General features: G+C 38.5%; 1 protein-coding gene across 2 annotated transcripts in view; it reads left to right on the top strand.

Moving 5' to 3' along the window:
- Positions 1–17,147, top strand: part of LOC134661998 (NADP-dependent malic enzyme) — a 52,891-nt gene that overhangs the window by 30,638 nt on the left and 5,106 nt on the right. For both annotated transcript variants that reach the window (XM_063518236.1, XM_063518235.1), the window contains exons 3-7: positions 11,073–11,231; positions 11,509–11,690; positions 14,243–14,403; positions 15,587–15,791; positions 16,421–16,547. In XM_063518236.1, the coding sequence (XP_063374306.1) occupies positions 11,073–11,231; positions 11,509–11,690; positions 14,243–14,403; positions 15,587–15,791; positions 16,421–16,547 (834 nt within the window). The remainder of the gene's footprint in view (positions 1–11,072; positions 11,232–11,508; positions 11,691–14,242; positions 14,404–15,586; positions 15,792–16,420; positions 16,548–17,147) is intronic.

The raw sequence follows: 17,147 nt of genomic DNA, 5'->3' as shown, positions 1-17,147 counted from the left end.
TTATCACCCACTGCTGAGCATAGGCCTCTCTTCGAGTACGCCACTTATCCCGGTCCTGAGCCAATCTCATCCAAAACTGACCCGCAATCTTCCGAATATCGTCTACCCAACGACCCAACGGACGCCAGGCACTCCTTTCGTCTGTAAGCGGCCACCACTCCGTTAACATTCTGGCCCACCTGCCATCACTCTGCCTGGCAACATGTTCCGCCCAGCTCCATTTAAGTTTGGTAATGATGTATCCGACATCTTGCACCGTGGTGCGTCGTCGGATCTCGACATTCCTCACTCGGTCTTGCAGTTTGATGCTTAATAAACATTTCTGACACAAAATGCTCGGTCAAGTCAGACTCTTGCTTACCTAAACTAAAAAAAGTCAATAATGCCTGTTTACAATCAAATGACTCACATTGATATTATTATGTCATGGGCGTCATGGCGTGGCGTTGTAGAAACATCAGCATAAAATTATATCATAGTAAGGTTTTATGGTCTACCATAATTAAAAATAAAAATAAAAACTTATAGGCAGTGTAGGTAGTCTAAAGAAGAAGAAGAAGTCTTGTTTTCGCTATGACAGACACCTGCAAATAAGAATAAAAAAAAATAAACATCTTTATTTCGAAGAACAGACTTCATTCATAGTATAGTTGTTAATAACAAAAGAAAACAAAACAAATAAATTAAACTTAAAGCTAAAGGTTAGTGTTTATAGGTAAGTACACTAACTATTTAATTTTCAATACGGGCTAGTTGCTACCTACCCCTTTAATTTGCAAAAGTCTTCGTGACTCATATTGGCAAACTTAAACGATAATATAATTTCAATATCGGATTTCCTGATATCACGCAAGTTGCTCGTTGTTGGCAAGCAATCAATATCGTTTGTTACTTGTGAATCGGTAGGTATCTATGCCCGTCATTTTCAGCCGTTCAAAAGGTGGTCAACATATATAACTCCTCAATAAAATGAATAAGTAGCTATTAGTAGACATATCGACGGCGAAAATACCATGTCATTACGTTTTTCAAAATTGAACAGTCAATGTTGGTTGCTGAAAATCTGAAGGAAAACCACCTGCCTCATGCGTATCACCGTGACGAGGCGCACGCATAATACGCATATTATTTTTAGAAGTTTGAAAATTCTACCAAACCAGACTAATACTATCCGCTACTGTATCGACTCATATCATACGTTATTGCCATTAGCTAAATTAAATTAATTTGAAGTAAGTAGGTACAAGGTACAAGCAAACTTAATGCCTACGAAGTAGAAATTATTGATTATGCGAGTAAAATAGCATGACGTAGGAAAGGTATGAGTACATAAAATCTCTAAATATGTAATTAATTCCAATTCCAAGTATTTTTGCAACCATTAGGACCTATCTTAAGTATTCGTTGGTAAGTAGTGTAAGTACCTAGTAAGGTCCATCAAATATGCCATAACTGGTACCCATAAGATTCAAGTAAATTGTCGTTGCGAGTATAAATGATTGCGTAATTGTTTCACAGTTTTTTCTCGAAAGTCTACTCGCCAAACTCACTAATCAAATATAGGTACCAAAGTTTTGCTTTTACAAGCTTGAGCTTTTTGCAAAGCTGTTGCCTAATTGGCACTCGTAGAACCTTTGATCTTCCCACTCTTCCCAGGTTATCCTATTCTTTCTACATTTCGTATTTTGATCTGCAGATAAATGCTATTTATAAACTGTTTTTAGAGATTTTCTTAAATAACCTATAGAGGCTTGATGGCTGCAAGGTGGGTTGTCTTGAATACTTTTCGTTCGTTAATTTCGTCCTGTTCTTTAAGTTATCTGCATAAATCGACCCTGATCGATAGATTATGTCTGTGGGTCAATGAAAGACAGGTAATACTAATGATCGGGTTAAAGCAGTGAGTAATGGAGCACGTGACATGCATGTAGTTCAGGGACGAGCATGTGTTGGCATATCGGTTCAGCCCGCGGGCGTGGGACACGGCTAATATAATGTTTATAATGGTTGACAACATAACGATTATAAGCAGGACATAATAATATAATGTAAGTCACTTTGCTAATATTTTATCGATTACCTAGTGTTTGTACCTCGATAACTTAATATTAATGAAGTAACTATTAAGTGAGACTACATACTGATTGTTATTGGGTTCATGAAATCATTGATTATCGTTTCATTTTTCGAATAACTTAGACAAGGGACGCGTTTTATTTGCCTATTGCTAGAAGCTGAAATAAAAAACGCAAAATTTCAATCAAACACCCTTTGCTTTGTGGACTTAGTTGTGCGCCATAGGAAACGGCGCATAAACAAAAATGTGCGAAAGGCTGACATGTCAGTACGTCTTTACTAAATATATGTCGTATTAGAGATCCCTTTCTGTTCTATTTGAATGTTTTATCATCGAATTCGTCCCAAATATGTCTGTGAGTGAATTCCTGCGAGCTCGAAATTGCGTTCAATGTCGGGACGGGATCGGGAGTTTCTCTGACGTATTTGTACGATATTGTACATTGTTTAGGTGTTTACTTAATTGTTTGCGATATAGTGTGAACCCAAATTTTCAGAAAGCTTAGTATTATGATATGTACAGTATATATCTTATTCATATTTACGTTTCCTAAAGTCCGTTTTTTTAGCATTAGAAAGAAGGTAAGTGATCTTGACGTGTCTTTTTATTAAAAAATACTTTTTAAAAATAAGTCACAGCAAATATGTAACAATTATAATTCATATACGTTTATTTACATTCTTTTGCTTTCATAAGTAATAGGTATAAACTAAGTAATTTTTAAAAAGCGTTTTTCAAACAGTTTCAGTAAAAAGACACTTCAAGTTTGTTTACCTTATTTCTAACGCTAAAAAAAAACGAATTATAAGCAACAACTGCAATAACATATTTAGACAACAACTTTTATTGTCTTATTGCCATATTAATAGGGATTAAGTTCGTGTTTGCCATTTTTATCACTCCAATAACATCCCGCAATGAATGTGTGTGTGTGTGATGTAGTACGAATACCTATTTCAGTTTTTTCTTTACATAATTACCTACTTTTCGATATCTTCAGAAATAACACAGCGATTTGAGACTCAAACTTTGAGTAATTATTAAATCCGAGACAATTTGATTGGAAATGTTCGTGTTCGTTTGCGATCCATTTGAATGAAAGCGTACCTGTTAAACCGAGGAAAACTAATGATCGGCATTCCGGCTGTTTGCGGGCGGGATTAACGTCGCCATAACGACAGATAACGCGTCGGCGGCGCTAAACCCCGACACAATATTAGTTCAATTGAGCCCTCCGCTCCGCCGCGACTGAGGTTACACCACAAACTAAAGAGAACGGGAGTTTGTTAGTTTTATAGCTTAGTATTTGCACTAAGATCTCAAAATAACATATAGGTATATGCGATGTGTTTAGTTCTGGACTTAATAGGGTTTAGTCAAGTGAAGGCTTGATATGGCCGTAAAAAGATTAATTGTGAACCTTCAGGTCCCCTGTCAAGGGGACCTCGTAACTTGCCTCGTAACATTCGGGAGGCGGATTTCATAAAACTCGTTAATTACCAGGCTGTCCAAAACTCTTGCTGTTTAGCGTCTAATAAAAGAGTGCGTACCTAAATACCTACAACTCCTTTTCTCGATAGTTTTTCTCGCGCGCGAGCAGGATGTGGTTACGCGCTTACGCGTTAAACACCTGTATAAAAACATAATTGTGTGCAAATGTCAATGCGTGGTGCCTTGTACCTTGATCTTAATATGTGGACATGTGTATAGCCTAGGCGTTGCGACCAGACCTAGAACACTTATATCCGTCGAGAGTCTGGCCTAGGTCGTAAAGCATTTGTGCGGCCTAAGCCAGGCTATCCTTGCTTTGTGTTGAAAGTCACATATTGCAAGCATTGAATGTATTATCTCAAAATCATATGCTGGTGTAGGTATATATTTAGTACTGCAACGATTTAAAATTAAAACACTCCAAAATAAATTAGATAAAAATAAATTACCTAATACAATACAACACAAGAAACAAAATTTTAAATGAAATTATTAAAAACCTGACTTGTTGATTTTACATATATAACTATTCAATAATCTTTGTAGGTCCAAGAATATAAATACCTACAACATAAACATTTCAAATCATTTCGTTTTCGGAACAAACGATTTTCGTCCACGTTCTGCGTTTACTCTCAAATATTTCACTTTAAATTCAGCAGCTTTTAATTAACGATTGACTCCTCGTCCTTCTATTGCCATTTAAAAAATATTGATAATGCAGTACTCGTTTATAATCAAAGTCAACACTTGCACAATCTAAGTGGTTTACAATCAATGAAACAAGTGGAGGAATGCAACCGACGAATGGATGTTAATAGTTGCTACGCCGGGCCCACTCCGAGCTCTAGCTCGAATTACTTTTACTTCATACGTCATCCGTACAGTTTAGGCTATAATACTCACTTCAATAATTTGTACAATAGGTGATACATTATATTTTATAGGGTAGCTGAATTATTTGTATAGGTAACTACTAGAATGCAGAGCGATGAAAAAGGAAACACTTTTCATCGAATATCGTCAGGTGACAACTAAAAGTCACTAATTGCAAAACAATTAAATAAAACATTGTCTTCTTACTTGTACAGTTTACTATGAGTACTATGACTCTAAAGTTGTAATAAGTAGTAATAAGTGAGTTTTGGTTGTCACCTGAGGATACATGAATCAAACTGATCATTTTCTATTACTATTGAACTTAGGTAAAGGTATGTTTCTTTAGGGTTGTGGAAGTCGTTTATTTTAAAAAGGAGTAAAAAATATAGCTCTTTTAAATAGAGCTAGTGCTTATAATTAAATGTCGACCTTAACAAAACCATTATGTTGTCGCTGCGTATGGCTCTATCGAACAATACATATTGCTCATTCATACGCTTTACATCATAGCCGCCGTAATATTTCCCTAATGAACACTATGGGTTTATTGCGAGCGTATTTTCAGGCGCTTTATCCTTTAACTACTCATGATGTGCCTACTTTTTGTGTTCACTCTTGCTGAAACACTGCAAAAAGTTTGTGATCTTGACCTTTAGTTAAACATGGTTAAACTAAAAAACCAATTACCTATCACTGATGCTTTTTTGTTTCTTGATAGGTCAATGTTGGCTTTAATTATTGAACTTTTTCGAGCTAAGTAATTTAACTCATACGTAAATTATTACAATTCACAGTAATGGATGGTAGAGAAGTACTGCTCTAACTTTGGTGAATGACTGTATTGCATTAAATTTATTTAATATTAGTACATTACGACAAAAGTGCGAAAAGTAGGAAATTCGTAAAGAGTGGCGATAAATTAAAATACTACCGAAGGGAGTGTTTAACTGTTTAATCGACACGAGTTGCGAATTACCTCATCATCATCATTCTCTTGCCCTTGTCCCATTCACTTGGCGGCGCATGCGATGCTTGGAGTTGCGAATTACCTATTCGCGTCTTATAGTACATAATATATGGCCCAAATTTTCGACATAGGCGCGTCAAGTGCTAATTATCGCACTAGTGCGGTAAAGTTGCAAATTTGTACTGTACATTTTTATTACAAAACGGATTGAATAGCACAAACCGATTATCAGTCGGGACTACGCAAGTCTTTTGTTTAATCTAAAACAAATCCTTGCTTGGTCGTAATGGTCGTAGAGCTCGGAGGGTGGGTAATTTACTCGTAATTAATGAGAGTTAAACTTCCACTTTAACTTCCGTAAGTCGCCGTGTTTCTCGCCATTTCTCCACAAACCTCTTTAACTTACATAATTAATTCATCAGAAGTGGTTTGATGTATTTATTATTTTATATTGTATCTAAAAGTAATCAGATCCATTATGGGGCACTTAAGTAAATGTCTCTTAAACTTGTTTATAATTTATAACTATCGACAGATTGGACAGCGCCTTGTCAATCTTAATAATATGTAAATGCATATCGTATTTTGGTATATACAGTAATAAAATAGTAGCAAATTTTTTGTCTTTCCGTTTTATGTAAACGGGTAAAGTAGATTTTGTAATGAATAAGTACGTAATTATTACCTACCTTATGTCAACCAGTCCTAATTTTAACACCTTCAGTAGACAAATACCAATATTACCTATATAATATTTCATAAGTTCATATCATAACCGTGGCATAACTAAGTACCTAACCTACTTATCGATCGCGGTGTTGGCTGCATTTCTAATAAATTCCTAATAATATTGGCCGGGACTAAAGCTTGTAGTTCTACATATTCCTTCAGTCGCACTCCACTAGACACACGTCTCTAATTTGCTACAAATACGGAAGAAAATAAACGGGTAAACAATATAATTCAGTGTTAATTTAACGGGCTCGAATGTTAATCAACGTTTTATTTTCACAAATGATCGTTAAGCTTCGTTTTATGAGGGATTTGAGAATCAAGGTACAAGAGCTTGTCGTTAACAAATTACGAGTGCCGGAATTGTGTTAGCGAAGTATTGTTTGTTGTGTCAATAAAACGGATTAGAGAAAACGCGGACCGAGTTTCTGCGCGGTAACGCCGCGTGCCATATGCAAAGAGTGTTTGGACTTACTGTGTAGTGCGAAGTTGTGAAGTTGTCGACCACACCATCACGAGTCCGGCGTCCCAGGGGCTGTCGGTGGTGGAGCAGGTGCAGATGGAGCGCGAGTGGTGGCAGTTGACGCCGCGGCGCGAGCTGTGCGCGCTGCCGGAGTGCCTGGCAGCTGTCGACTCCAGGGTTCGTGCCCATTGCAGACGCCTCTCGTCGTTCACACACCTTGCTTGTCGCTACTCGTGAAAGCTGTAAAGGGATTGAGCACAACACGGCGTATAAGTACAGTGACTTGTAAAATTGCATGGACAGATTATGAATGAATTCATTTAATAAAGTGTCGTACTACATTGTTATAGGTAATGTATGTTGTAAATTAGAGGGATTTTTTTGTTAAACCATAGTCACAGAACCACTTTGTGCACTGTAGCCTTGAGATTACTTTGAACAGACAGACGCCAGCAGCCGTAACGAATCACTTTTTCATATTGGGAAAACCCTACGTTTTCCCGTTCCACCTACCTACACCGTTTAGATTTGTACACAGTATGCGAATACATTATAGAATGTCTCGACGTCAATAGTGACGTCTAGAGAAATTCTATGTCAATCCATAAACGTCACTCGGGTAAACACAAACATTTCAATATCTAATTATCCCACTTCAACATTCAATTACTTACTGGTTTAGGTAGGTACGTTGGTACGTTGATTCGTACTTGTCATGATTTCGACATACCTATTTCGATAATTTCCAGTTATTACACCACCAGGTGGGCGTGGGACTGACGCGTCTAAACAAATTAATTTGTATTAATTACATTGCCATTTAAGCTCACATCCAATTTATTCTGAGTTTAGATTGATTCAATTTTCCATGACGCGTGTACACGTAGGTGCCGAGTGAGAGGTAACCTAGCGCGATTAAGGCTGACATTCGAGTTTAGCCCTTTCTCAGTCGACATAAGGTATTTCATGCTAATTAAGTCCACAGTACATGAAGTATAACGACCTCTTCGCATTTGGTCGTGACGTCACAGCCGCGCCTCCGGTGACTTTGTGTTTATGTATAATTTTCATTTCATACTCTATCGCGATAGCGTTAGCGTCGTTATTGTAGCGTTGTGTGTATTGGGGCTCTAGAATTGGAATGCTTCAGCAGCGGTATCATGGTCGTATTTTTATCACCTGTCATGCCATGCGTCACTTTCGCACTTACATATTTGTTAGAACGTGACAGCCATGGTGACAAATGATAAAGAGCCGGCCATCTTAGCCCTACAGATCGATCGATCGGCTTCGGTGTAACGATATAAGCCGAAACTTGAGAAAAAAAAGTAACATTGGGAACTCTGCCTGTTTAAGAATGCGAATAAATTACCAAGACCCAGTTAAGTCCTGTACCCTTTGATCGAAGAGAAATTGCGTCATTACTGGATCATAGCGATTTTCGCTTCGAGGTATCTAAATTGAAATGAAATATTTAAAATTTATTTAGGTATGAAACGGTTTTTTACCCTTCAGCAAATTTCTAGTTTAATTTCTAACTTTATATCCTTGACATTTCGGTACGATTTGTTGGTAATACGATGTTTAGAATGGCCGGATTCTTGCTTTTTGGACTGATTTCGTATTGAAATAAGATCTAACATAGCTCTTGAGTACCTATCTGCAGCTGGATTTGTACATGTTAAGTAATATCATCAATTAAAATGTATTAGTAGGTACAGTCAGCAGCAGAAGTTGCAAAGGGGGCGAGGTGTTCAAAATGATCTTGACGCGACTTTATTGTTAAGAGAATAAGAGCGTGTCATGGTAATTTTGAACACCTCGCCCACTTAGCAACTTCCGCTGCTGACTGTATTAACCGACCTATCAATTTCATTGCCGCCTACAACAGACATAGGTACATTTTTATGATGACCGGTCAAAGTCCCGCCGTGACACTCGTGACACGCGAACAGGCGATAGTGGAAATTGACGTGATTTTATTCACACTTTACCCAAACAAATTTAACTTCTAAACTCCGTTATAACAATAACGGACTCTATATCCGTGGTTTAAGTACTGCGCAGGCGGAATCGTTAAGTATGCGGGTTGAAGCAAGAGTGTTGAAGGTCGGTAGCGGTCACCTTCACCGCACAGCTGACTGTTATCAAACGGTGCGAACTCGTTTCCGGGGTCACTTATAAAAGCCGTACCGTACACTCATTTTTCTTCACCCACTTGTCATTGTCAATTTTGTCTCAACTTTATGACTTTGTCGCGTGATTGAAGACATATACGTTTTGCAGAGATGACCTTCGTAAGTTCGTACGTGACACATGAGAGCTAAGCTAATACAGTGTTTAACGGCCAGGTCACGATTTTTTCGCTATAGAGACAAGATAACTGATCATCAGTTAGGTATTTGTTAGAAACGGAGAAATGTTATCCAACGTATCTATGCGTAACTTGGGAAAAATATTTTCAAAACAAAAGTTAACAACAGGGAGGTAGAGTTTCATGTCACTATTATGGTAGGTACGTAATGGAAGTGATAACATGGGCTTGTTCATAAATTAATTACAAATAGAATAGAATGGAATAGCTTTTTATTCGTAAACACAGACACAGACAATAGACATAATTACATAAAAAGAACAAAGTGAAAATAAAGTGTCCCGAAATTGCCCATCTCAGCATGTGGCTGGCGACTTCCAGCGCTGATCTTCTGATGAGACCATCAAGTGAGAAATAATTACGGAAGGTAACAGACAAAAATAAAGAAACACAAAGGAATGAAGCATAAAATAAGCCTCAAAATAAATTAACAGTTTACACAAACAAATGGAATATGGATGATACTAGAAGTACATATTGATGAGGTACGCGGGTCGGTTACCGTTCAAAGGTTTCTTCGTTGCACATTATTTCAGTGTTAGCGCACAATACCTGGGTAAGTAGTAACACTATAAACTATAATGCCTCGACTATTGTCGTAGATAATTTATTTAATTTAACGTACCTTGGTATCTCAGTAACATATTTAGCCAATACCTAGTTTACAGGTGCAGAATATATTTAGGCAATAAGTTTTTCATATGTATTTTCAGGTAGGTATTATGAAATGAAGCAGATTTACTACTACCTACCTATATATATACCTAATGCATTTTTAGTTCGGCTAAGTACTTCTTGCCCATGAAAAACTGACTCAAACTGCTTGCAGTAGTGAGAATGTATATAGATCTGCAGTTGTAATAAGGAAGTGGCCGCTTACTTCACATACAATTCTAATATTCTCGCCTTCTGTGACTTAATTCCTAGGTCTTTGCATAGACAATCATACATATGTATTACGTTTCCTATACTTAATTTAGAAAATCATCTTAAGAAACATACCTATCTACCTATAGTACATTATCGAGATGTGATATTCAATGGTATTTTTGCGATACTTTTGTCTAAGTACATTATAAATTGCTCGATTTTAAACAATAAAACGAACGATTAGACCTCTAAATGTGCAGCCTTGCGAATAATTGACGGATTGTGACAAGGAAATGCATGACTCACTATAGTAACTGGTAACGCGTTGAAAGATGACGTCGAGAAATGGCATTGAAATTAAATGATCTGAGAAAAATTTATGATTCGACGAGGAATTTCTGACTTTTATCTACATTCGATACCAAGGCTTAACCAAGGTATGTTGTTTGCTAACAATCGACCGCTTTCTCTTTTGTTTCTGAACTTCAGTGGCATTGTTTTTCGTGGAACAAAGTCTTCAACAAAGGCGGTTGATAGATAAATACGTACATAACTGAAAGTAATTATAATTACAGAACCCACCAATGTCGATTTGATCATATAGAATGCCAAAACCGTAAAACATTAGTTATTTATTCAGTTTACAAATCAAGGTATAAGTAAGTACCCAAACAAAACGACTAAACATGGTAAAATTGTTAAACATAAAGTTACATAATTATATTGATCAGATTTTGTAACCCACCTCTGATTCTGTAGTATGTAGTTGAATGGATATAGCCATAAAGCTAAGCTATTAATGCTTATTGGAGGTAAATAGATAGCTAGAGTACTTATTTTAGCTTTCAGAAACCCGGACGTAACGTGTCCATTGTAGAATATTCAATAACCTATCTTGTTAACTTCCATTCTGCAACCAGAAATTTCATTCCTATTCCATTTAAATCTTCTTGCGAATCAACATTTGAAAACCTCGTCGCCGACTTCATTCTTGTTAAGTTTGAATTTTTAATAATCCTCTTGAGTTACATCAATGTCACTTATTAATACCTACTTTACTCGTAAAACATGCCCATACGATGTTGTCTCTTATTATGCACTTTGATAGTAATTAAAATACTAGATAGGAATTCAAAGTAGTTTTTCCAGTCTTGATCGTCTTCTATTTTACATTAAGTGCATCTTTCACATTGTAAATATAAAATGTTTTGTTCGACAGGGCTTGGCGTTCTCGATCGAGGAGCGCCAGATGCTGGGCATCCACGGGCTGTTGCCAGCACGTGTAAAGAGTCAGGAGGAACAGGTGCAGCTCTGCAAGCTATCTATCGACCGTTATGAAGAGCCCTTGAACAAGTACATCTACCTGATGGGACTCTTGGTGAGTAGTCATTTTATTTCAACCTCCGGAGCAACATGACAATGAAAAATACTGTTTCTTCTAGACGCCGCAAGCTAGAGCAAGCCGCCTGTCTGTGCGGACATAGTCGTAATGTATCTTTACTAGTCAGGAAGTTAGTCGAAATATCAAGTGTGACTTAAAATTGAGCATAGCGACAGACAGTACCTATCAGAAAAATTATTGGTATATACCTACCTATTAATAGTAGTGATAATACTAGATTGAAGCTTACCGAGTACCTATGGGTTTTCTGCAGGACCGCAACGAGCACCTGTTCTACCGTTTCATCGGCGAGAACGTGGCGGAGATGATGCCTATCGTGTACACGCCGACCGTAGGGCTGGCCTGCCAGAAGTACGGGCTCATCTACCGCCGCCCGCGCGGCCTCTTCATCACTATCCACGACAAGGGACATGTCTACGACATCCTTAAGAATTGGTGAGTGTTACCTGTTGTTTTGATTCCCGTACTGTATACCTCACGGTGGGCTTGGCCTGCCAGAAGTACTACGGAATCATTTACCGCCGTCCGTGTGGTCTCTTCAACGCTATCCATACGGACATGTTTATTGTTTAGGTACCTACGACATGCTCAAGAACTGGTGTGGTGGTGGTTTTAAACAGTTGCTATCAAGAATCTCTTAGAACCAAGGAAAAATCTATCAGCGTGGTCAGAAGGAATAGTTATTTACGATACACGTGCGCAAAGTAGGAAATAAAAACACGACTACACGACCGAAGGGCGTGTTTTATATCGAGACACGAATTGCGAATTACCTATTCGCACTTGTATCGTACAACGTTTTACAGTTCCATATGTACTGTAAATTGTATTTACTTATTACTTCAACATTTTTCCTGAATAACATTGTTTTATATTGCCTATTGTTACTTAGGATTTTTCAGGCCGATTAAGTAATTCTATTTGAAAGAAAATACGTCTTTAACAATCTCATTACAAAGAGCTATTTATTCTTAATAGGGCAGTTAGATGGCACTAGGTTAGTTGTTACCTACGTAAATTCTGCATGATTTGATTTCTACTCGTGGTGTTACTTCATTATTTTACCTAGTCTAATACAGGGATGTTGCGGATGCAGATTTTTTGACATCCGCGGATGCGGATGCGGATGCGGATATTTAAAGGCTCACATCCGCGGATGCGGATGCGGATGCGGATGTCAAGATTAGGTACTTAGAAAACGTCAAATATTACATTTTTAGTAATTTTTTATTAAAAAAACCGAAACGTTTAGTATTTGAGCAAGAATATAGGTGCGTTATATTTAATAAACAGTAACTTCGCCGACTTTTCTGGATCTAGACGATTTCGTTATAGGTAATGACCTCAGATCATAGAAGGTACTAGATATCTGACGGAGGCGTGGCGCGTGTCGCCGCAACATGGTCAGGCTGACCATTTTTCTTTCCGCCGTAAGACAGTCGCAATTTAGCTGTCGTAGAAAAATGTGCTCGTCAATTTACGTAAAATGCCGGTTTGTAGCGTTGTTTCGTGTAGAAATAGGAGTGCTTAGGGATCATGGAGTTACATACCACATGTGAGTACATTTTTTTTTACGTATTAGTCAATAAAACAACACATTTTAACAAATAAATCCAGTGACATATGATTTTACTGAGTCGGACCATTTTGCCAAACAAACGCGTGGCAATTTGAATATGCATTCTACATTGACGGCTTAGCATGGAAAACTATTTGTAGTGTGCTAGGCAACGGCACAATGCATTAAGCCGCTAACGATATCCACAACGGCATTATTGTTTCTTGGTACGACCGCTAACCGGTTCCCTTCTTTCCGCAAGGAACTAGAGTGGCGCTCGTACATAATTGAGGTTTAAGCGTTATCGATAAAAATTATAGGTATAGAGTGTTTATTATTATTCGTATATGATTTTAAAGCTTATTTAATGGTGCATACCTAACTTACAATATAATTTAACATATTTTCTTTCTCAGTTCTTCATAGCTCTATGTACCTAATATTCGGATTCGGGTGACGAAATATGCTATAATAAATTATGTTCATTAAAAAATACAATTGTAACTATTTTATTACTTTAACACTGATTTTTACTCCTTTTTGTGGAGTTTAATTTTTCACAATCCAGGCGACTGCTCGCATCTAACGACAATCCAAACAATATAAACAAACAGTAAATAAAATCGTTACTAAATTTTATACCAATTATGTTAGGTACGTTTTGATAAACATATAACAAGCTTTCGAATCATTGCAATTTTTTTATTTAAAGCTTTGTATTACATTCTATCAGTAGAAACCTTTGTGACAGAACTTTATGGACCGAATAATATTATAGGTACTTACCTTAATCGTACCTTAAAAATCATAGGTCGCAAATAAGGTCAAATGTTTAAAGGTGCATAAATTAAGTCAATGGCAATTATTACTTAAAATAGTTTAATGCCAAAACAATAAAGTCATGTTTAGATCATAATACAAAATATCGATAGCTGTTGTAAATTTATCGACTTGTCCTACTCTCTAGCGTCGCCGCTCTTGTCCTTTACCCCGCGCGGTTCGGCCAATCACAGCGCGTGAGTTGGTTGTCTGGCCACGCCCTCAATGATGTGGTGGGGCACAGTTGGAGACACCGAGTCTCGTTGAAATTATGCTTCGTTATAAATCTCCTTACTTCTATGATCTGAGGTAATGACGAAATTACCTAGCACTTACGCCGCCGCTAAGACGTTCCTGTACCGACTTGTTCGACATCCGCATCCGCATAAGCTCCGCATCGATTTTATGCGGATGCGGATGCGGATGCGGATGTTGAAAATAATGCGGATGTTCCGCGGTTGCGGATGCGGATGCGGATGTTCGCAACATCCCTGGTCTAATATATAGGTACATACTTACGTAGGACCTTTGTTGTGACGCCATTTTTAACTGTAGATGAACCCACGTATAATGAACAGAGTATATAAGAGATTGGTATTTTTTGTTTTAGGCCCGAGACGGACGTCCGCGCGATCGTGGTGACGGACGGCGAGCGCATTCTGGGCCTGGGCGACCTGGGCGCGTGCGGCATGGGCATCCCCGTCGGCAAGCTGTCGCTCTACACCGCGCTGGCCGGCATCAAGCCGCACCAGTGCCTGCCCATCACGCTGGGTCAGTACACTGTAGCAACACCTACGGTACACTGTAGCAACGGCCTGGGCCTGGTGTTATTTTATTAGTGTATAGTCGCCACACGGAATTGTTAGGTACGCCATTTAGGGTCCTAACTAAATTAGTTGTTCCATACTTACGCTATGGAATGTCCATAGCGTAACTAAGGAATTTAGCTAGTACCCTAAATGGCGTAACAATCACGGAGTGTGACTGAACGTCAGCGAACTAACAAAATAAACCCACACTTTGTATGCAACTTACACTAGTTTACCGTGCAAAAACATTATTCTATTTTTATTTAAGTCTACTTTTTTATATGTAACAAGTGCGTGGGCAAAATTTTTGTTCTTGTGCCAATTAAATGACTACCAGACGAGCTATTTTTCCTTATACTTTGCTTCAATATTCACAACAATTACCCGGTGCAATCAGAACGCGAAATATTATTTGTCAGTAGCAAGTATTTACGATCACGTGAAAATCTTAAATACGATCTAAAATTAGGTACTTGCTGATAAAGGCCTTCTGTATCTTATGTAAACACATGTAAATGGTTCTAGGCAAATATTTAATTATTTGTATTTGAAAACGAAAACATTGGTCACGGGTAATTTACGGCTCGAGATTTAAAGGCCGTGATTAATCAGCCAGGCATTACTAATTCCGATTATCCGTGTCAAAATAAACATGTTTTCGGTTTCATTCAACCATAGCCAGACGCAGATAGATTATTTGAATGTCGTCAGTTCTTGGCTAGCACCTCATTGGCGCCCTTAGGGGGTTCAATCGCCAGATACGCGAGGTACTTACCTATTAAGTAAGACGCGCGGTATAAAGTGCGCCTTTTGTAAACTTGTACTCATACACGCGCCTTAGTTGCCGAAAGGCTACCTAGGCCACCGCTAGCCTTAGTCCCAGGCCAATAAATTAGGCAAAAAAATTACTAAATGTAGGTAGAAGTATAGACGAAGAGTCAAAGCCTTCATTCCTCTAAAGTTCAAAACTCAGTAAGATTTGTCAATAGTTCAACAAACCAGCTACCTAACTATTAATTACCTAATATGGCTCAGCGACCTAAAGAGGAGCTTGGCCTCCGAAACGAGAGCGCACCAGTTTTCCCGATCCTGCGCAGTTTCCTGCCAATTAACCAGAGTTTAACAAAATCTGACAATGTTTCCAGACGTGGGCACCAACACGCAGTCGCTCCTGGACGACCCGCTGTACATCGGGCTGCGGCACAAGCGCGTGCGCGGCGCCGCCTACGACGAGTTCATCGAAGAGTTCATGTGCGCGGTGGTGCGCCGCTTCGGGCAGAACTGCCTCATACAGTTCGAGGACTTCGCTAATGCCAACGCGTTCAGGCTGCTCGAGAAGTACCGCGGCAAGTGAGTGGCGAAGTTTGCATTGTTTGACTGGTTCGAAGTAGTTCACCGCTTTGGGCAATTCGACCGATCTAGTTTGACGGCTTCGCCAAAGTAAATGCTTGGTTGTTGAGAATTACGTTAGCAAGTGAATTTAGTTCTGACTAGGTTAAAGTAGCTTCATTTAAACTTTTAACGGCAAGCATGATTATGTTAACTCAAAGCGAATTACGTACCTACCTAAAGTCGGTAGACTAAAATGACATTTAATAGTATGAAATGACATTTCATGTTCATACTATGAAATGTCATTTTAGTCTACCGAATAAAAAAATAGACTTTACTCTTTTATAGGATAAATGATGTTATGTAGACAAACTGTAAAAATCTTACTTTCTCTACACTCTACAGTACTTACGCATAGCGTTACATACTACTTAGTGTCTAAAGTGTCGTAGATAAGATAAATACGTATTAGTGCTTTATCTAGGCATTGATTTGTGTCAAGTATCTAAGCTATGTTACCTCGGATGTATGGTCAAGGTTTCTCAATGTATAAAACATGTATACTATTAATGGTAACATGTGAATGTAACATTTATATGTGATACTTAGGTGTGCAATAAAATGAAATGATGGACGTTTGTCGTCAGGTACTGCACGTTCAACGACGATATTCAAGGCACCGCGGCGGTGGCGGTGGCCGGGCTGCTGGCCAGCTTGAGGCTCACGGGCACGAAGCTGTCGTCGAACACCATCGTCTTCCAGGGCGCTGGCGAGGTGAGCTTCACAAATTAAGAACCTACTTAGCGCCACTTGCACCAGCCCACTAACCCGGGGTTAACTGGTTAAACCTGCAGTAACCACGGTTGCCAGTACAATTTGACACTGAGTTAACGGTTTAATTGCTTAACCCCGGGTTAGTGGAATGGTGCAAGTGGGCCTTACTCGTATATTTTCAACGACGACATACCTACGAGGCCCGGCTGTAATTTTGATTTTTATCTTTTCTTTCGTTTAACTCGAATGAGTAACACTTACATTCAGAATTAAGTGATTCGACCATGAAACTATTAATTTGCTCCAATATATATTTATTCCAAGACCTAAACTAAAATCTCCAACGTTAATACGTTACGTTAATAATGTTACGAGCTACAAGTCCAAAAAAATTAACGCTAACGCGTTATATTTCACGTGTCCAATTTTCCCTTAGTGTACGGCCTGAGTGGACGCTCATATTGGGCGTGCATGTTAAACAAATTGCAAACTTATACGAGCGGCCTTAGTGCACGCTGCTCAAATCACTTGTGTGAGCTCGACGCCACGCTGCACGCCCCGCCGAACGCTCCGCTTCGAGCGTCCACTCAGGCCATATTA

The sequence above is a fragment of the Cydia amplana genome, chromosome 2 (genome assembly GCF_948474715.1).
Source record: "Cydia amplana chromosome 2, ilCydAmpl1.1, whole genome shotgun sequence".
NCBI lineage: Eukaryota > Metazoa > Arthropoda > Insecta > Lepidoptera > Tortricidae > Cydia > Cydia amplana.
The sequence above is the reverse complement of the archived record's forward strand: the minus strand, read 5'-3'. Positions and strand labels throughout refer to the sequence as shown.